At 38.8% G+C, this 21,290-nt stretch overlaps 3 protein-coding genes across 3 annotated transcripts; 1 reads left to right on the top strand and 2 right to left on the bottom strand.

Annotated features, from left to right (window-relative positions):
• Window positions 1-8,859: 8,859 nt before the first annotated feature.
• Window positions 8,860-11,153, bottom strand: PFICI_14398 (uncharacterized protein; the record flags this gene model as incomplete). The annotated part of the gene is made up of 5 exons (XM_007842979.1): window positions 8,860-9,304; window positions 9,403-10,725; window positions 10,785-10,867; window positions 10,989-11,013; window positions 11,089-11,153. The coding sequence occupies 5 exons, from the start codon at window positions 11,151-11,153 to the stop codon at window positions 8,860-8,862; spliced, it is 1,941 nt and encodes a 646-aa protein (XP_007841170.1).
• A 1,287-nt stretch (window positions 11,154-12,440) lies between these two features.
• Window positions 12,441-13,787, top strand: PFICI_14397 (uncharacterized protein; the record flags this gene model as incomplete). The annotated part of the gene is made up of 1 exon (XM_007842978.1): window positions 12,441-13,787. One exon carries the CDS (start codon window positions 12,441-12,443, stop codon window positions 13,785-13,787), a length of 1,347 nt encoding a protein of 448 aa, XP_007841169.1.
• A 239-nt stretch (window positions 13,788-14,026) lies between these two features.
• Window positions 14,027-15,711, bottom strand: PFICI_14396 (uncharacterized protein; the record flags this gene model as incomplete). Its single annotated transcript, XM_007842977.1, has 6 exons — window positions 14,027-14,657; window positions 14,712-14,749; window positions 14,854-15,189; window positions 15,263-15,333; window positions 15,421-15,457; window positions 15,523-15,711. The coding sequence occupies 6 exons, from the start codon at window positions 15,709-15,711 to the stop codon at window positions 14,027-14,029; spliced, it is 1,302 nt and encodes a 433-aa protein (XP_007841168.1).
• Between the last annotated feature and the right edge of the window lie 5,579 nt (window positions 15,712-21,290).

Raw genomic sequence — 21,290 nt, 5'->3', positions numbered from 1 at the left:
GAAATAAAAGAAATAAAAGAAATAAAAGAAATAAAAGAAATAAAAGAAATAAAAGAAATAAAAGGAATAAAACTAATTATCTTCCTCTTCTTCAAATAAATCGCCCCCTTATAAAAATTCCTGTATTTCCTTTACACTTTTTAACCCCCAACTCTTGAATAAAGTTAACTATTTAACAGTTTCTGGAGTTAAATTATTTCGTGCTTTAGAAATAATATAACTTAACATAAAAAAAACCCGTTTTAAAGCCGCTAAAAAAGCTGGAATTCCTAAAAATTGCCGGGCTAAAATAGCAAAAACTGGATATTTATATTGGTTATTTTTCCAATAAACCAATGGATCGTCCTATTTAAATAATTAATTAGTTAACTAATAAATAAATTAATTATTTAAAAAACTCACTTGATTCGTAGCTAATGGTTCGTTAATATAAGCTTCACATTTGTTATTTACAGGGTTGAAAATGCAGTCTGCAGTTAGTTGGTGAAGTTTAAGTTAACTTAACTTTTTGCAGTTGCAGTCCGGACTTTTGCTAACTGCATGCAGTTACTTGTCAGTTTAAGTTTAAATTTTAATAACTTAAGTTAACTTCGCAGTTACCTGCAGTTACTGCAGTATAATATTAAAATAATTAATAATAAATCGAATTTTTAATATTTTTAAAAGCTTTTTATTGCTTTAAATCTTTTAAAAACAGCTTTATAAAACGTTTATAAAATAAATAATATTAATAATTTATTTAATTAAATAATAATAATTTAATTATTGCAGTTAGCAGTTAATTAACTTAACTGCAAAGTGCAATTAGCAGTTATTTTGCAGTTAACTTAACTTTTTGCAGTTGCAGTCCGGATTTTTACTAACTGCAGTTAGTTAAGTTGCAGTCCGGAAATTATGCAGTTAACTTAACTGCACTGCAGTGCACTGCGCAGTCACTTTTTTGCAACCCTGGTTATTTATAATAACGGCCGATTGATTTAAGAAAAAGTTTTCTTTATCCGAATCGTGTTGTATTTCGATTTGATTTTGAGATTGGGTTTCGATTTCACCTTCCCGTTGAATTTTAATTCTAATTTAATATTAGTTATTTATTTAATTAAAAATAATTAATTAATAATTATAAAAATAATAAGAAAAAAGAATAATAAAATAAAATAATTTACTTTTCATAAAGTTCTTCTAAAAACTCAATAATATCGATATTGCAATTATCGTAAAAATGCAATATACGATCTCGTCGAAAATGGGAGGTTTTAAATCGTGGATCCAGAATAATAGCCATTAAAAACGGCTTATAATTATGGATATTTTCCCTTGTAATTATTTTTGGGAAATAAGAGTTTAATTTATTAACTCCAGCTTGTATAGCTTTTATTAAGCTTTGCAAAAGCGTTTTTTATTTTATTTTTATTAGTAAAATTAATAAAATTAAAAAGGAAATAAAAGAAATAAAAGGAAATAAAAGAAATAAAAGGAAATAAAAGAATAAAATTTATGTGACGAGGGCGTTAACGAACTTTATTTCGGTATTCATCGTGGATAGCCATTAATTTCGTATAAAACTGATATACGTATAATAAAGCCGTTGATAAAGTAGTATGAAATTCGCCTTGTAATTCTATATTTGGTTTAAGAAAAACCTTGAAAATCCGTTCTAATTGGTTTAACAAAAACCAGTCAGCTTCGGTAAAAAAGATTTCCTTAAATTTAGCCTTCTCCGTATTTCGATAAATATAAATTAAAGGATCTTTTAATTCTAAGATCGTTTTAATCATATTATAAGTCGAATTCTACCGGATATAAGAATCTAATTATTTAATTAGTTAAATAATAAATAAATAAGTTAAATTAATAATTTACCGTTAGGAATTTTTGTTTTATTAAATTTTGGAGGTAAATCTCTATCGGCTTTTGCTTTTTGAATTCCTTTTATTAATAATTTATTAATTTCGCTTGTATATTTTGTTTAAACAGCAATACGGCGAGCTCGATTAATTAAATTTTTTAATTCGTTAGTTAGTTATTTTGTTAACTAATTAATTTAATAAAAAATAAAATAACTTATTATTAAAAGTAGAACCTTTTGGGATTTTAACGATTTGATTTTTAGATAAAGAAGGTAGAATAATATTAACGTAACGTTAAAGATTATCTTTTCTTTCGTTGTTTAATATATATTTTTTTAATATCGTTTGTATAACGATATTAATTATATAGGCCACGCAACGTATATCGTTTGTAAAATGCAAATTAAAATCGTTAAAATAACGAATTTTAAATGCTTCGATAAACGTATTATTATTACGGGCGTTATTACGGGTAATGCTAAAAAAGTAATTAGTTTTAATTTATTTAAAAATAATAATAATAAAATAAAAACTTACCTAATAACGTTTTCGAAATCCATTAAAGTAAAATAAGAACTTAACGACTTTTTAAATTCGTTAAAAATATTAAAACCCGTATGCTTTTTGTTAATAGGATCGAAACCGATTAATTTATAATTTAATATAAAATCGGAATTAATAAAATAGATAATAATACCTAAATAGGCTGTATTGTTGTTTAAAGTCCATATATCCGTTATTAACGAAAATTTCCCTAACGTTTTAATATTCGTTTTTAACGAATTATTAAAAATCGATAAAGAATTCGCAAAATTGGAATTAAAAACTGTTTTTATCATTTGACGATTAAAAATCGGAATATTACTAAAAAATTAAAATTAATAAAAAGTAATAATAATAATAATTAATAATTAAAAACTAAAATTTACGGCTTTAAATAAGATAATAAACCTTTTAATGAAGTTGAGTTTAAAATGCTGAAAGAGAGATTATTATCGATAAGAACGTTTAACAATAAGTTATTAAATTCGTTATTATCGAAAATCGATGGATTTGTTTCCGTACGGGGTCGTTTTCGATTTGTTAAATTAAAGAAAGATGAATTTGAATTAATTTCGGATCCTAAACCCTATATAATCCTTAGTTTAAATTTTTTATAATAATAATTTATCGACCCGGCCCTTAGTAAATTTATAATACTTTGCCCTCCGGCGTAACTTAATTATTAATAAAAATTCGGATTTTTATTAATAATTAAATTCCTAGCTAAATTAAATTATAAAAACCAGAAACTAACGATTATATGGGGTTTATTTTCTTTTTGTTCTATTAAAAAACTTTTGTTGAAAAGTGAAAAGAAAATAACGGGGGCTTACGTTTCTTTTTTGTTTTTTCGGCTTCTTTATTAAAAGCGATATCTGGATGTTTATTTTCGTAATGCCGTATTTGATTCGATGCTTGATATATTTTTACGTTAACGTTAATTTCATAATTATATTTAAAATAATAAGTTAATAAATAATTAAAATAATAAAGAAATAAATTTAAAATAAAAAAATAAATAACTTATAAAGTGCAACGAATTTTTATTTGCCGTTTTTTCGATAGATCGATAGGTAGTAAAATACGGGTATATAACCTATTTTTAAAAATATAAATTTGGGAATTTTTAGGTGGTTTAAGGGTAAATTCGGACTGATTTTCTTTATTTTCGGCATATTTTAAAGATTTTGAAGAAGAGGAAGGTTTTGAAGAAATAATGGATAAAGCAGAAGATTCCGGCTGTGAAGCGGTGTAATTCGAATTTTCTTTTTTAAAAGGATCCGAATCTATTTTAAAAAATAAGAGGGTAAAAAATAAAATAAAAAGGTAAAGGTAAAATAAAAGATTTTTGCAAAGGGTTAAAAAGATCCTTTATTTAATTATAAAACTATAAAACCATAAAACTATAAAAGTAGATATAATAGTATATTAAATAATGGTAGTACAGTTAAATATTAAATATTATGGTGATGGTTTATGGTAAAAAAGAAATTATTTTATGGATGGGAAATCTACTTCTTTAATATTTAAGTGAAATCTAATTTAAAATCGGATTTAAAATGGATTTCTAATCTATAAACTCGATTTCTAATTAATAATCGGCTATAACGTTGATTTTAAATTAAAAGAACGGACTTTATGGAATTAAGATTATAAAAACTAATATTATTGGTGGATTTTACGGTAAAAGATAAGTAAAATCCATTATACGGATTTAAGATAATTTATTTTAATTTTATTGGATGGTAAAATTACCGAAAAGATAGGATAAAAGATAAAAAAAGAGATAAAGAGATAAAAGAATAACGGTTATTATCTTATTCGTTGATCCGTATGTTGAAAAGATATCACGGGGATCAAAGGGTTTAAGACCCTAATTAGCTTACCCTGTAATCAGATATCAGATTAGCAGGTGGTGTTTTATTCGTTGATCCGTACGTTAAAAAGATATCGTACGGATCGAAAAATAAGATCCCAGTCACCCTACCCTATAGCCAGATATTAAATTAGGAACCGTTATTTTATTCGTCGATCCATACGTTGAAAAAATACCGTATGGATCGAAAGATAAGACCCTAGTTACCCTACCCCGCAATGGAATTTAATAGAAATTAAGCTCGGATTTCGATCGGAGTTTTTTTTAAAATCGTAAAATAAATTAATAACTTTATTAATAAAGCTCGGATTACTTCGAAGGTTATCGGAGTTTTATTATTACCTTTAGCGTTAATTTATATAAAAGGAATAATTATAATAGCTATTTTAATTAAAAAGATATAATAAGTTAAAATACTAAAAAATTTATTTTCGTTAATTGGATTTTTTAAAATTAAATATTTAAAAATTAAAAATATTAATTTATTTAATTTTTTTTATAATAATTAAAATATATTAAATTATATAAAGATTTAACCTTTAATTATTGAATTAGAATTTAATTAATTATTTATTAAAATTACGAAGTTAAAATTATTTTTAATTTTTAGATTTTAAAAAGAATTTAAAATATATTTAAAAAGTTGAAAAAAAAGAATTTATATGTTAGTTTTTAGTTAACAGGGTTGGCATTGAGTGTGAGCTTGAGTTAACTCAATTGAGTTAACTCAAACTCAATTGAGTTGAGTTATTAACTAAACTCAATTGAGTTATTAAAAATGCTAACTCAAACTCAATGATTTAGTTAATAGGTAAACTCAAACTAAATCAATTGAGTTGAGTTAATAACTCAATTAACTCACTAACTCAAAAAATTATTAATTTTAATTAATAATTAATTAATTAAAATAATATAATACCGTGATTAAAAAAAGAAAAAATCAATAAATAAAACGCTTTACTTTTTTTTTTATACCGTTTTTATTAAATTTTTTAAAAAATAATTAAAATTTTATTATTCTTTATCCAATTATTTTATTAAACTTTAAAATTAATATTAAAATTAATTAAAAATCGTAAAATAAAAGTAATGTATGCATTTTAATTCTGGTTTTTTATAGAATTTAATAACATTTTAATATTAATTTATTTATTTATTTTATAATTAAAATTAATTAATCTTGAGTTATTGAGTTAATAACTCAACTTAATTGAGTTAACTCAAACTCAATTGATTTAGTTAGGACCTTAAGTAAAACTCATTGAGTTATTAAAATTAGTGAGTTTAACTCATTGATTTAGTTAGCACCCGGAATAAAACTCAACTCAATTGAGTTAACTCAAACTCAAACTCAAAACTCAAATTAATTTTACCTACCCTGTTAGTTAATAACTAAACTAAACTAAAGTAACTAAAACTAAATTGATTTAGTTAGGGTGCTAACTAAAACTATACTGATTTAGTTAGGGTGCTAACTAAAATTACATTGATTTAGTTAGCAGCCTGACTAAAACTATTTAGTTTAATTAGCAGGCTGAGTAAAACTAAGTAGTTTAGTTATTAGTTAACTAAAACTAAAAACTAAGACTAAAATTTTCAACCTTGGTGGCTTAAGTAAAACTCAATTAATTTAGTTAGTAGGTAAACTCAAACTCAATGAGTTAATAAAAGTGCTAACTCAAACTCAATTGATTTAGTTAGCACCCTGAATAAAACTCAACTCAATTAAGTTAACTAAACTCAAACTCAAAACTCAAACTAATTTTACCTACCCTGTCAACTGCAATAACTTATTAACTATATAGCATTGTAAATAATGGCTATAAATGGTGCTATATTAATTGTAAGTTAGTATAGGGTATATTCTACTGATTTCTTATATATCGTTATTTAACGATATTTCGATAGGTTTTATAGCTATTATAACGATATAATATGCGTTATAAAGCTAGTTTTATGCATTATACGATGCTGTATTAACATTCGTGCAATATAAATTAAATTAAAATCGGCATCGATAAAATGATAAATAATTTCTAAATAAAAGATATTATTATTTAATTTTTATAAATTAATAATAATCGAAAATTTGCGGAATATTTTAATATTCGAAAATAACGAATTATTAAAGATAAATAAAAAATTTGCAAAAATTAATTTTAATATCGATTTAATTTTATAGCGATTAATAATCGGAATATCTTTATACGTCAAATTAATAAATAAAATAAAATAAAAGCTTAAAGCTTATTTACCTTTTTAAATATCAAAATAAATATTTTATTAATTCGGAATTTAATAATTAAAAAAAAGGTTATTATCGATTAATAATTATAAAATAAAAAATTTTATTATATAATTCGGTTTCGTTAAATTCGGTATTTATATTTATATAAAATCGTTTACGTATTATTAAATTTTCGAAAATCGTTCGATTAATACTAAAATTAACCTTAAACAGGGTTGGCATTAAGTATAAGCTTAAATTAACTCAATTAAGTTGAGTTATTAACTAAACTTAATTAAGTTATTTAAAATGCTAACTCAAACTCAATTAATTTAGTTAGCAGGTTAAATAAAACTTAATAATTTAATTAGTAGGTAAACTCAAACTAAATTAATTAAATGGAATTAACAGGGTTGCAATTGAGTTAACTGGCAGTTAACTTAATTGAGTTAGGAATAACTTAATTTAAAAATCCGGCTGAGTAAAACTTAATGATTTAGTTAAAGGCTTAAGTAAAACTTATTGATTTAGTTAGGAGGTAAACTTAAACTAAATTAATTAAGTTAAGTTAATAACTTAATTGTTACGAATATGCACCTTTGCATAAAAATAAATAAATGTGTTGGCGCTTAAGGAAAAAAGGGAGGGGCTTAGCACCGAAAGCCGGGAACAGGTTAAAACAGGAACCACTATTTTTGGCAGCCGCCAGCCAGCTGCCTAATAGGATTACAATTTTGGCAATAATTTAGACGGTTAAATTATTAAAATTATTAAACTTTTTCGACTTTAGGACTATAAAATCGGCTTAGCATTATAATTTAAAAAAATATTAGTAAAAAATAAATAAATATATATTATAAAAAGATTTCTTATATAAATAATTATTACCTTAATAATTAATCTAAATATTTATTTTACCTATAAATAAAACATTTAATACGCTTTAACAATTATATTTATAAATTAGTTTAATCACTTTTACCTTTAGATATTTTTTGCTTAATACCTTTTTTTAAAACTACCGTTCCCTATTAGCATAAACCCTAATACCTTTTATACTTTAGGTTTATTTTAGAAACCCGTAGTGTAGTCGTTATATTAATTAATTTATTAATTTAAAGATTTATTTATTTTAATTATTAAATAAATAAATAAAATAATTATAAAAAGCAGGGTTGGAATGCAGTTAACTGCTAGTTAACTGTAGTGCAGTTAATTTAACTGCACGATTTTCAAACTGCAACTTAACTAACTGCAGTTAGTTAAAACTCGGACTGCAATTGCAAAAAGTTAAGTTAATAGCAAACTAATTGCAAACTGCACCTTATAATTAAGTTAATCAATTGCTAATTATCAGGGTTGGTATTTAGTTAACTAATAATTAACTAACATTAATTAACTAAAAACTACACTTAGTTTAGTTTTTAATTAACTAAATTTAGTTATTTAAAATGCTAACTAAAACTAAATTAATTTAGTTAGCAGCCTGATTAAAATTAAAGATTTTAGTTAATAAGGTGATTAAAACTAAACTAACTAAATGATTTAGTTTTTAGTTTTAGTTAACTAAATAACTAAAGGTTTGTTTTTATTTTTAATTTATTTATTTAATTAATTATAATTAAAATAATTAATAAATGTAATAAATTAAAGCTTTCTTTAATTAATTACGTTGTCGTTTTTATTTTATTTATTTTTATTAAATAATTTCAACGTTTTTAAAAATTCTTTAGTTAACTAAATAATTAACTAAACCTAAATTGATTTAGTTAGAGTGCTAACTAAAACTAAATTGATTTAGTTAATGTATTAACTAAAACTAAAGTGATTTAGTTAGCAGCCTGATTAAAACTACGTTAGTTTAATTAATAGCCTGAGTAAAACTAAGTAGTTTAGTTAACTAAGAACTAAAACTAAAAACTAAAACTAATTATACTAACCCTGCTAATTATAATAATAAAATAGTTATTATTTAATTAATTAAAATAATTTTATTAATTCTTTTAAAACCTTTAAATTAACCGTTTATTATTATATTTAAAGAAGTTAAAAGGTTATTAAAATAATAATAATTCGATTTTTAATTAATTATTTTAATTTTATATTGCAGTAACTATAATTAACTGCGCAGTTAATTTAAGTTAATAAAATCCGGATTTAAACTGATAAGTAACTGCATGTAGTTAGCAAAAATCCGGACTGCAACTGCACTAACTTAAGTTAACTTAAACTGCACCAATTAACTGCAGACTGCGTTTTCAACCTTGACCATAACGTATTAAATTTATTTAATAATTAAATTAATTAAATTTTAAGTTAATTTAATTAAGTTAACTACCAGTTAACTTAATTATAACCCTGGTTATTTACGAATAATCGTTTATATTAAAGAAGTGTGGAATAAAATATGAATTTTGACTTGCATTGGGCTGAGCAGTTATCATGCCTTGTTTATCACGGGCACGGAGAATGCTATCTTTAACCTCCACGATACAAGGCCAAACTCCCTTGATCTCATCCATGGCTTGCAGAAGCTGGCTGAGTTGGCGAGCAATGTCGGGATGGTCCCAAGCCAGGTTCTCGAAGTGCCGCCTCATTAAAACGACACCGGCAGTCGTCGATAAGGTATAGGCAAAGTCGAGCGGCAGGAAACAAAGTTGGTAATACTTTTTATATGATCGAATGAGCCGCAAAATTGCTGTTGCAGACTCGTAGCATATTTCAACGTCGTCACTCGTCGATACGCCCGGCTTGCTCCAGAGGTTACGAGGAGGTCTGTGGAGCGTGATCATGGCCGTGTGGAAGAGGAAGCTAAATAGCAGCAGGGAGGGATCATTAGCCTAGCTTTCCCCCTTTGTGACAATGACCAGATGACAAAACTTCCTCTTGTATGAATGTCATCAACTTACTGAAGATGGATGACGCTTGCTGGAATCTGTCCAATGGACCACTGATTCCAGTGCAACCGGCTTGGTAGTGTCATAAGCCACCTATTCAAGGAGACGTTGATCTGTTGCACCATGGCAACAACCATGGCATCATCAGGGTTGGACCTGCGGTTTTCAAACAGCCCAGTAATCATGCGATGCAAAATCTTGGACAGCTCAGCCTGGTGTATGAATGCCTCCACGTGGGTGACACCATCTTCGACCGAGTTGTCGTGAATGCCGCAGGAATCCAGAAGCGATTTCCAGTTGGGCGGGTAAGGCAGTCTCACGGGGTTGCGCACATCTGACTCATATGTATGTAAGGCTGGCGGGCGGCCAAAGAAGAGACTGAGCTGTTTGTCGAGGGCAAAGGCCGCCCAGTACACGCGGCGAAATATTTCGCGGTCAATGTCTTCTTCTCCTTCATTGTCTAATGTGGCAGCACTGGCGGCAGGAGTAACAACCCAGTTGGAAGGGTCAAGGTGCAGGCCCATCTCGTGGGTCAGCCGAAAAGCCATTCCGCATAGCAGCCATCCTCGAGAGGTGCGTCCCCGCCCTATTTCGCACTGGCCCAGGAGTAACAATGCCTGTAAAAGCGTGATGTCGGGATGATCCAGTGAGGCTTGTACGAGCTGTTGTCCTCGTTGCAAGTAGACTTCGGCTAGTGATCTCTTTGCAACGTCGTCGGTAGCGAGAGCGCCAGTGGCACAGATCGCACAGATCAGCACGTCGGAGTAGCGTCGTCCTGTAAACTCGTGGTATTCTCTTATAAAGTACTCACGGTGTATTGACATGTTGAACGGATACTGATGCTTGAAAAAGGCCACCATCAACTCTTGCGCAACGGCGTTGTGGGGTTCATAGTAGCACATTTGAGCAGATGGGGAGCCAAGACTGCCACCTGCTGATGAATATGCCGCCTGGGATTCAATATCACTGGTATCTTGACTGGTCGACCGCGTTTCGGTCGAGTCGGGTTGTTGTTGTGATTCTCCAGAGAGGGATATCTGGAGAAGACTGGTGCCACCATAGAACTGAGCGGCTCCGCCTCCAACCAGCCTACGAAGCTGGCCCATCTTTGCCCTTGCCCGAGCCAGGTCACCGTCTCTCGTGTCTGAATTTTCCAATGGTCTGACGCCGATTGTTGGTTCTAGTGATGGCAGAGCGGACGCTGTCGTGTCAGATCCGTATTCTGCGAGCATGCTCGCGCGCTGATCATTGTCGGCGTCTGCAACTGCACGGAGCAGAATTTCCAGCGAGGCCACTTGACTCTCGAGTGCTTGGACATAGCTCTTGGGCGTTGGTCTAGAGATGGCCATGAAATGCTCAGCATGGGTTCGTCCTGGGAGAGCAGGTTACCGCACCTTAATTTTTCGCCGGGTCCGCGATCGCACTCGGCACCAGCCTGGCGGCATTTTGCGCAAGGGTTTTTGCGATCACACTTGATCTGCATTTGTTGTCCGAGTGAGCATTATCAAGTCTGCCCTTTTTTTCGACAATACATTTATGATCTCTTCCCACAAGGGTCTCGACAAGAGTCGTCCAAAGGTGATGGGCTACCAGCATACCTTGCGCTTCCGGCATCTCAGACAGCTGCAGATCCGCGTCAATCAGGAGGAACACAGCGCAGTTGATGCCATCTAGGCCGCCCAGGTCGGATGCACTTACGCCAGGGAAATTCCAATGTCTTGTTGCTCGTCTGTGTCGCTTCGGGGCTGGCGGAGAGTCTGCATATTGAATGATGATGCGGCTTTTGTTTCTGTACTTGTAAGTTGAACTTGACATAGAAGGACCGTTTTTATTGTTCATTCACTGTTCACTAATTGTTCATACAAAGTGATATGGTGGTTTTGATTAGGTGCGCCATACGTGGGTATCTACATATCTACATAACACGTCGGTCGACTGCCCGCCCAGTCGAGTCATGTCTTCTTATCAATCAGCTTGCGGAGTTGTCTACCCGCCCCTCTCGGGGCATGTACGCTGTACCTAAAGTCATTACAAGGTCTTTTTTTCCTAGCCACATGCCTGAGAGCACAAAGCTCGGCTCTATTGCTCCAGATAGAGAGGGCACGAGCTACCTACTATATTGAATGTGAAGTGTACACATCTTCTGCGACCCGACGAGGAATCACCACAAGGCATGCATCTCTGTCGACGCTGGGGAGAGGCAAAGAGGGAGTACATACAAGGCGGATTACAGAATTCCATTCTCTTTGGCTGAAGTGGCTGATGAGCCAAGTGTTACTCACTGCCAAGCGTCCAGCCACCCACGCATCCCATTTGGATGTGGCTTGGGCGGGATAACCAAGGTAATGCAGATAGGCGCCAAACCGAAAGCGGCCGGGGATTACAATTGGTGTCCGTCTGCCTAATGACAAGTGGGGCCGGCCCAACGCTCCAACATTCTCTTCTCTCCAACCCAACCTCGTTCTACCTGAAAGGCACTTGACTAACGTCTCCTTTCCCTCCATCCATCGCCAAACTATTACGCCCATAGCATATTCGGTCGTCCCATCCACAAAGCTGAAAGCCATCAAAGTCTTCAGGCATTCTCATCTCCTCCATCCTCACGATCGAGCGTTTTGAGAGCTGCCGTGCTACGTCCTGCCGGTTGCGAAGAGACTCGACGCCCGTCACCCGCGCTCCCGATCAACTGTAGCCGGCCTCCTACTCTGCGAATATCTTTGGCCTCTCGCGCCCGAGCGAGCGAGGACAAGCTCTTCGTAGAAAGGACCGGGATCGGGGGAAGGGGGCTACCTCTTTCTCTCTGGGTAGCTCGCCTGTCAGCGGAACCGGCTCTCGTCTCTGATCAACCCGCTGGGGCGTGCGAAGACTGACTGGTTGGATTGCTGGTTGGAAAGCCATCTTTCACGGCCTCCGTGAGGGACAGAAACACGCCGACAAGTTGTTCGCCTGAGCGCCGCGCTCTGAACCGTGTAGTGGTAAGTTGCGTGATTGTTGTTGTTCACTAATGCTCCTGTACACAGTAGAGTTGGATCGCCGTTCCACCATCCATCATGTCTGCGGAAACCGACGCCTTGTCGCCCTCATCGCCGCCACCAATCTGTCGCATCGAGGACACTCATGTCAGCAACTTCACAGTGAGCGGGAAGGCCATTGTCCGCTGGGAATTGGATGGAGTGCAAAATGACCAATACCTTTTTCACCCGGATCCCAAGAATAGATCCATTACCTTCGAAGTGTGCGTCGAGAATGATGCGTCGCAACTCTTGGCATTTTTCAGATTGCGTGTTCCTGTTCGTCTCAAACAGAAAGATACCATTCTGTATATACACATACCCCCAGATCATATTGCTTCCCTAAGTTGGTCGCTCCAATGCGAAGCCTCGTCTTCTGTGCAGGCGAAATTGAGTTCCAGCATTACTAGCCTTCACTTCAACTTGTCTCAACCTGCACATTTGATCGTGCCCGCCCAGTGGACAGTCTTACACCCGAGGAGGGCCCTGTCTGCGGATATCATCAAGGCCTTGGAGTCCCTTGCCACCTCCCGCCGTCTCACGATATACCTAGAACATGCCACCTTGTCCAAGTCGCGGCTGCAGGCCATCACCAATATTGTCCAATCGCGGTCGTCCCGACCAGTACCCTCGTATTGTCATCTGCACAGACTGTACGAGGGTACTGGAGGCAAGAGACATCTGCCCATCGATGAGAATAATGTGAGCACGGACTCGGAGGCTGCTCCAGAAACCCAGGGCGAAAGCCCGCCAGCATATAATGAGATTGGCCCCGGTCCTCCGATGCCTCCGACGACGCCAGACTGTCCATGGGCGATAAATTCAGCCAAGGGTCACGGCAAGCGTCATCGTCAGTCTGGCAGCGCTGACACGGACGGTGGCGAATCTGAATCTCCATCAAATCGGCCCAGTAAGAGAGGGTCCGGGGAACAGGATTCGGGGTCAGCAGCGAGGTCAACGGGTGACGGAAATGACCTGCTTCAACTTTGCCAGCGGCTCTTTGTTGAGCTTGCTGATGTCAAGCAAGTCGCTGCCAGGCAAGAGAAGACTATTCAAGAGCTCCAGGACAAGGTTGCCATACTCGAGGAGCAGGCACGAGCACGGGAGGACAAAGTAAGCAGACTGCAGGCTGAAGCAAGAACTCAGCAGGACGATATCCTCGTGCTAGAGCAGCGGCTAGACAAGGGCGATGCGGCTGTCGTGGACCTGGATGCTACAGTAGTTCAACATGACGACACGCTGGCCGAGTTGGAGCAAAGTGTCGCTGCACTTCAAGAGTACTGTGATGATTTTGCCGTCCGACGCGTTCCTGAAATGGACGAGCTTAGAGATGAACTCAGAGCTGAGGTCATGGGTCGCCTCAGGAGTGCATTGGAGTCTCCGTGAATAAATGAAAACAATTACCTAGTAACCTTTGATGACTTGAAAACAGATCCTGGCCGAAAAATGTGAGAAGGTAGGAATCGGTAGCATGAAGAAAGTAAAATGCACGTTTTGTATTATTGATTATTTGTTCATTCAAATTTTTTCGCCTAGCTGTAGAGCCGTGTGTTGTTATTCCATGTGGACACAGCACCTGACGTTGCTATCATTGGCCTTTGCGGCCATATCCTCCCTCTTCTTCTTCACCAGTTTGATGTTTGTACAGTGATATCATGTTGAACCTGAATCCCATGCTGGCTGGGTAGAGCCCCGTTTCCATTCGCGACAAGCGTATTGCTGCTGCCCGCTTGTATCCTCGCTGCGATGATTGGTTGCTTCCACGTTTTATCGGGCCCGGCTTGAGCTGTCCATGGCGTTTCGACGTTGCTAGCAGCGCCCACGGCCATTGCAGACGCAGTGGTGGTGGCGGCGTGTTTGACGGGATTGGTGCTTGACAGCCCGGGCGCACGTTCAATGTTGTGTGCTGAAGTAATGGTCCCAAGTTTGTAGTCCTCGAGCCCAAAGATGAGGTCGCTGTCTGATCCCGATGGTCTGCTCGTGACGGCAGTGCCTCTCAATGGACCGGCCTCCAGATCCCCCGGCGGCTTCAGGTTTCGAGCGTACGAGTCAGACTGCCGAGTATAGCCGTGCGACCGATGCGTGGAGAATACGGGGAACCACCGTGATGCTAACGGGCGGAGACAGGGCAGGCATGAGCAAATGGTTCCGGAGCATATCTCGCATAGAGACCAGAGGGATGCTTCGGCGTTCTCCCACGTGACGTCGACCTCCAGATGTAGAAACTTGATCCGGACGACTGATATAGTACATGTGCTGGGCGAAATCAGACTTGTGGGGGATTCGCGGGATTATATATAGAGTACTCACAAGAAGCCTAGCGAGAAGATGCCAAGCAGCACATACTTCTAATATCGTCGTCGTTGTGCTCTGGTTAGCTTCTGATGCTAAAACCTCTGCCATGGGTGCGCCGGGTTCGTGTAGAACTAGATATCAGATAGGTACTACTTACTTGTGCCCGTGGTAAGTTCAGTCGCCCTAGCACTGGAAACGGCAGACAGAATATGGCAACGTCAGTAACAATATTTCCGGCTGCGTTCTGATACCACTCTGCTGGAGTCGGAATGCAGGATGCCTCTACTGACGAATCCCAGAACCCAGAAATAGGAACACACAGGAAGATGGTCAGGAGAATCTGCGACAGACTCCAACTGCCGACAATAACCATTGCTACGATACACAGTTTCCTAACGCTGGTCGTCGGCAGGACGCGATAATACTGTGTCAAGAAAGTCATTTTGATCAGCATCGTGGCAATGTTATACCATATTAGCACAACGTAGAAGTTCTTTGCAACTTGTTTCAGCACATCGTCGATTCGACACAATAGGAAGTATCACCACAATAAGGGGGTCACACACCTTCATGTAGATCTTGAAGCCATCGGGCTGTGGGAGAGTGCCAATATGCCGGCCGAGACCGTTTCTTGTCACTACAATTCAACCAATCATTCACTAGATCAGCAACAATAGACGGCAGAGATAATAGAAATCCCCAAGAGATTCCCAAGTCAACTTACTGTAGCATTGACTCACGCCCGTGGCCAGTGTAAAAAACTGTTACCACATTCAGCTTTGACAGTCCGCAATGTCTAGCTGAGCACGTGGGTTCATCATCATACAAGCGCTCCTATGGATAGCCAATCGTCGAGTCCAAGTTGGTTTAGTATGATCTTCCGCGTATAAAGTCGCAAGATGACTGCCGTAGTTGCGCCCAGCATCAAGGCCACGGCAACACCGATGACGACCGAAACGCGCGATTCCGAAGAAAATAAAACAGGGTCTTTGCTCGGGTTGATATCCATGGACATTGTGTCTGTTTTACTAGGTAGGGACCATGGATCCAAGTGCGATGTCGTGAATTTCTGTGCAAGGGGAAGTGAAGTATGGGACCGCCGGCCGTTGAGATCATGCTTGTCTTTATATATCTTGAATTATGCTGACTGCTAGTAGAAACATGTCTGGTGACATAGCTAGTCTAGCGATACAGTTCGTAATGGTGAGACCGGAACGCCACCACACCAGCTAGCTAGCTACTCCTCAACATCGTACTCGTACACGCATGAGGAGGCAGGCGGGCCGTCCGTCTTCTTTTCCTCTGCCTCGGTCTAGGTAGTCGGATACTCGTACCGTAACGTACCGTGCCGTGTCGCGAGTGGCGTGAGGCGCATTGGAGAGCTGGGCAGCAGCGATGGGAGTTTCTATCCTGTCTCTACTCGTCATTGAGCCGGCCATCTGCTCTTGTACGGGTGTACGCACAGATGTCAAAGCATTTCATGCTGGTCAACAAAGTCGTGCGGATCGAAGAGCAAGCAAGCAATCAGACTCATGGCATCAAGAGGGGGAAGAGGCACTCGTGTGTCCAATGTCTCGAGTCTCTTGGTTTGCACAAACGGAGACCCGACCCATCTCCTGAGGGCTTGGACGAACTCAGAACAAGAATCGAATAATCCACCAATTGTTCAGGCCTCGATGTGTGATAAATGCACATGAGGATACCGGATTCCCAGTCCCAGGTGTCAATGCGCCATCAATGCCTGGAATCCAAGGTAGTATATATGCAGCCGCCATGCTAATGAACACAGTGTATCACACCAGCCAGCAGCTTTTATAACTTCCCGTGTTGGTGCGTTCTGCGTTATAGCCAATCGTGCATGGGGTAGTATATGCTGCCAAGGCTTGATGATCTTGCCGTCCCCGCACAATAAGCATGCAGATCCGGATTGAACGCCGGAAGACTCTTTGCGGGATGCAAGGGATGAGCAGTATGATTTCCCTTTAGTTGCTTATATACATACAGGGCTCGGATGTGGTTCCCATGATGTACAACCACTGCCGCACCGTCGAGCTACTCCCTGATACAATGCTTGCTTCTCAAGAGTTTCTCTATATTCACAGCCCTGTGCAGATGAGAACCGATCAAGACGGGTTCCTGGCTACCAAGCATGTCTACCTGCAAGTGAAGTTCAGCGGCCATGATGCTCTAGACCTGAGCTAGTCATTGACGTCCTGCTTAGTCGTTCGCGAACCAGAGAATCACGCCACTACCCTACTGATTAGTCGTTCTATGGAGCAACAAAGTATTGACGGTCTCCTGGCATTTGTCTCGCCAAGCGAAGCAGCAAATTGCCCATGGCCTGTGTACGATCCCCGGGGAGCAACCGATATCATCAGCCTGACACCATCGCCGCGCATCATCGCCATATGTCCGTAACCAACTCTTACGTAGGATATCTCCAGATCCAAACCCCTCTCACTTCTCAATAACCATGCTGTTAGTATCTTCCATGGTATCCTCCAGCTATTTCAGAACACGCAACGGCCCCGATTGTCGGCTCCCCTATGTGTTATTGTGAGTGGTTCCAAGGATTTGTGCGACAGTATTGTGCGACAGTATCGTGAGGGCAAGAGACGAAGGCGCGAGCCACAATATGAGTTCAATGCCATTATTACATGTTTTCAACGTCTCTTCCGACGTCGGCGCAGTGTCTTTTCCAGGTTATACTTTCCAGCCAGGGAGAGAGGTCCGTGGAACATCTTTATTTATTTATTTTTCACTTTACTATTCGCATGAGTACCCTCTCAGCCATCACGAGGTCGCATCTGCAAGGAATGTATTGGTAAATATTCGTGTAGGAGCTGCATGTGTGGGCTTGGGAGGTCCAAGGTAGTATTGATAGTTCTGCTATCGTGGGCTGAAGGTACTCGAGGGTTGACTTGTCGTCGGTAGAACTGATGCCATGGCAGTTTGATGACCTAGGCAAGCAGAGCAGCCTCTCCGCCTGAGCAATGACTACTTGTGCAGCAGCAGTCCAGGTGAAACTCTGTCCCTGACACCCACGATAACCTACCCAACCTGCTAAAACCCAAGCATGGTCATGACCATGGAAACGGTAGGATATAATTAGGCTAAACTCCCATCTCGTCTCATTTAAGGCAAAGCCGTGGTTTCTCCAGGGTGCGGGGAACGGGATTGATGTCGTATTGGCGCCAGACTGGGATCCGACTGTCGACATGATGATGACGAATCTGCATCTAGACGAGGGCTCAGAGGTTAAGTACAATATGGTGAAGAATTTTGTATGGGTCTGACGGGCTATTGGCACTTGGTTCATGCCTGTATCCTCTGTGTGAGCCCACCAATATGAGATGGATTAGCAAGCATGCCGCTGGAAGAAAACCGTGCCATTTGTCATTCGTGTATGCTTCCTATTGTGAATGAAAATAAAATAAAATGACGACAAGGTGGGAAAAATTAGAAAGGATATTGCGTTCCAATATATTCCATGGAGCCAAACAGTTATCATAACTGCAAGTTTGTGATAAGCCTGAATAGGTTTGGCAATGGATAAATCAATATGTATCGAGAAACATGTGTAGCTCAGACGGGATTACTAGTTGACCCTCACAAGTTGGTTGCGATGGGCCGAATATGCATATACCATCTTAAATGGCGAACGTTCAGTACTCACGCGAACAGTGGCGGGGATGACAAGGGCTAATAGATGGTTGAAAATAGCAGGAAGTCGCCAAATGTGCCCCAGATGAGGGTGACTGTAAATATGACGAGGACACATGATAAGAGTCTGGGAAATGCTAGGATGGTATGTTTGACAGACAACTGGTTCATCGTTTGCCAGACGGATACGCACAAGCCGCCCGATTGCGCCAGCGCTTCAATGGCAGTGTCATTGAAGGTTTATCGCCATGGACTAATACAATATGAAAAAAAAAAAAAAAAGCCATTCCAGAGGCTCAACCGAGAGGTTGCCGGCGGACGTTGGGGATTCGGTAAGCAAAAGGCTGCTGACAGGCAGAACCCGTGAGCTGGACGCGAGCGCAACAATTGGCGTGGCGGCGCCGAATGCACGGCAAACATGGATGAATCTACCCCGGGAGATTGACAAGCTGTTCTGCTGACGGAGTTTCCGAACACCCGGAAGATGAGATCGGGGGCCTCAATTCACAAGGGCCAAGTACACAACAAGACAATGTCTTTGAGGAATGTTTCAAGTCTGTAAACGAACACGACAGGTGGAGATTCAGATGGACATGCTACACACTCTGTATACAAATGGCCGGGGCTGTCAAAGACCCGCATGCAAGTAAATAGGTGGAAGGGAAGCTAGCCGTTTCCTAGTTACCTACATAGCTATCATACTTGACATTACTCTGTTAAACTAGTAGGTACGTAGTTTATGTTTTTACTTCTGTATCAGATACCAAAAGTCCTACAATATGGAGTAGTGAAAGTACTACCCAGTCATTTTCCCTTCACGTTGTTATTGGTGACGTGCCATGTGTTATTAAGCATGTTAGCGTAACAAGGTCTATGATGATTCACACGCGTGCTACCTACCTACCCATTCATCTACCTGGGTGGTCATAAGGCTGCTGTTCAATGCGCGCGCATTCTACAACCTAACGCTGTTGTTGCTGCTACTGCATGTGGATACCCAAATCAGTAGAAAAGGCTTGGACTTGGCGGATTAGGTATTGGCGGGCCGTCGGAGTGTTGGAAGACTCCGAGTCGACCCCCAAGGCCATTTTCTTACTGGTACCTACCAGGGCCGCGTCTACGATTCCTGCTGCAAGTCTCCGAGTTCTTCCACCCTCCATTTATTACACAGTAGACAAGTGTACCTGTAGAGTAGATAAAATGAATGCGTGTAGGCAAGAGAGCTCGACTTCTTGATGAATTGAAATCCTTCCCCCACCCGCCTCGGGTAACACCAGTCCTTATCTGCTGTACATTAGGAATTGTTCTTATGCTGATAGAATATCAATCAATAATAATCGCTCATATCAAAACCAAAACTGCTTGAACAGTACCTGCAAGCCCTTCGCCAGTTACCTACAGCAAGTTCCGTATAAATCTTCACCCGAAGCACAAGTAAGCAAAATACCATGCGCGTGTATACATAGATAGACGTTACATACGCGTCAAGGTAACGGAAATGCAATGAGACCCAACAAAACTTGAACAGGACCATCTTGTCCATACATACACCGTAGTTCTCGTACACCCAGCGCGGTACTTATTCCCCTAGAGTTAGTAGTGCGCTTACAAAACCGAGTACGACCATTAAAATACATGGTGGTGTAGTTTCAACACAGAGTGCCACGAATGGGTAGTAATTTTATTTTGACGCATTTTGATGACAAAGGCGGGCCTCTTGCGCGGGCGCTATCGTGGTTTACCGTCCACTAATAAGGAGGTCTCAATACTAGTCCTGGCTCTGGGAGGATCCTCACATTTTACCTTACCCAGTCACCTCTAGCCGAGGACGGTGTAGTATGTATACGTACACACGAATGCGGCCATCTTTTCTTCTTCTTTTTCTCCATTTAATAAGGGGGGGGGGGAGCCGCTTTGTGACGACTTTTACCTAGGCAGGGATGTATTTTTTTTTTCATCTTAGTTCGATCTTATTAGATTCATCACTACTCTTTCACCCACCCTCTCTTTTTTATATATATAACAAACCTGCATGTGAAGGGACTTTGTTTGATCAATATGAATCGGATTCGACAAGCAAAGGGCAAGATGCACGCAAAACATCAGCGCGCATTTCATGATGCAATCGTCACAGGTCCACGGCCATGTGGTTGCAGGGGAAAGAGACAAGAGAGAACAGTTTCGGCACGATTCTGCGACCCGGGAGACGGGGACTAACAACAACCCGGTGGCCGCTGCAGGTCAGTCAGCCAGTCTTGCTGGGGCAACCCACATGAACTATATTGCACATATATAACATGCATTCGTACCCTGTCCTGTAATACACCTTTTCGATGACACCACGCAAAAAAGAGGATACAACTTAAACCCGATCCTGCCACTGCTAGTGCTTATGTCTATACCATGATTGCGACGGGGAAGGAAGAAAGAACGAGAATGTAACAGGTCAGAGAGCGGATTTATATCTTACCTAACACGTATACATGTGTCGATTCCTTTGTTTGAGTAGATAGGGCAAATATTGTACAAGACACAGGGTTTTGCATGGAGCTATAGCGATCAGTGACACAAAATGTCAACAGAGAAAGAACATCATCCATCGCGACAGACAGGGGGAGCGGCGTAGCCTTGTAGGCAGCAAAGTTGTGCCATGTTCTAGAAGGCTGCCGACCTACAGAATACCGGGGGGGGAGGTGGGCACCTAGTATTCTGCGGCCTAGTTATGCCAGCAATTCCAGACTCCTAAGAAAAAAAAAAAGAGGACTCATATGAAATAGTACCACCGCATTGCACGTTATTCATTAGCGACAACATGTACACACGCAGACTTGCCCAAAATGTACAACAATCATCAAACTAGCGTCCCAATTCCCCGGACTCTTTCTACCTTTTTGGATGGCCCTAGGGGTCTTGAAGTAACCCGAGCCTCCA

This window comes from Pestalotiopsis fici, assembly GCF_000516985.1.
Source record: "Pestalotiopsis fici W106-1 unplaced genomic scaffold PFICI_Scf_12, whole genome shotgun sequence".
Classification (NCBI taxonomy): Eukaryota; Fungi; Ascomycota; class Sordariomycetes; order Amphisphaeriales; family Sporocadaceae; genus Pestalotiopsis; species Pestalotiopsis fici.
Note: the sequence above shows the minus strand (reverse complement) of the source record. Positions and strands in the feature narration are given on the sequence as shown.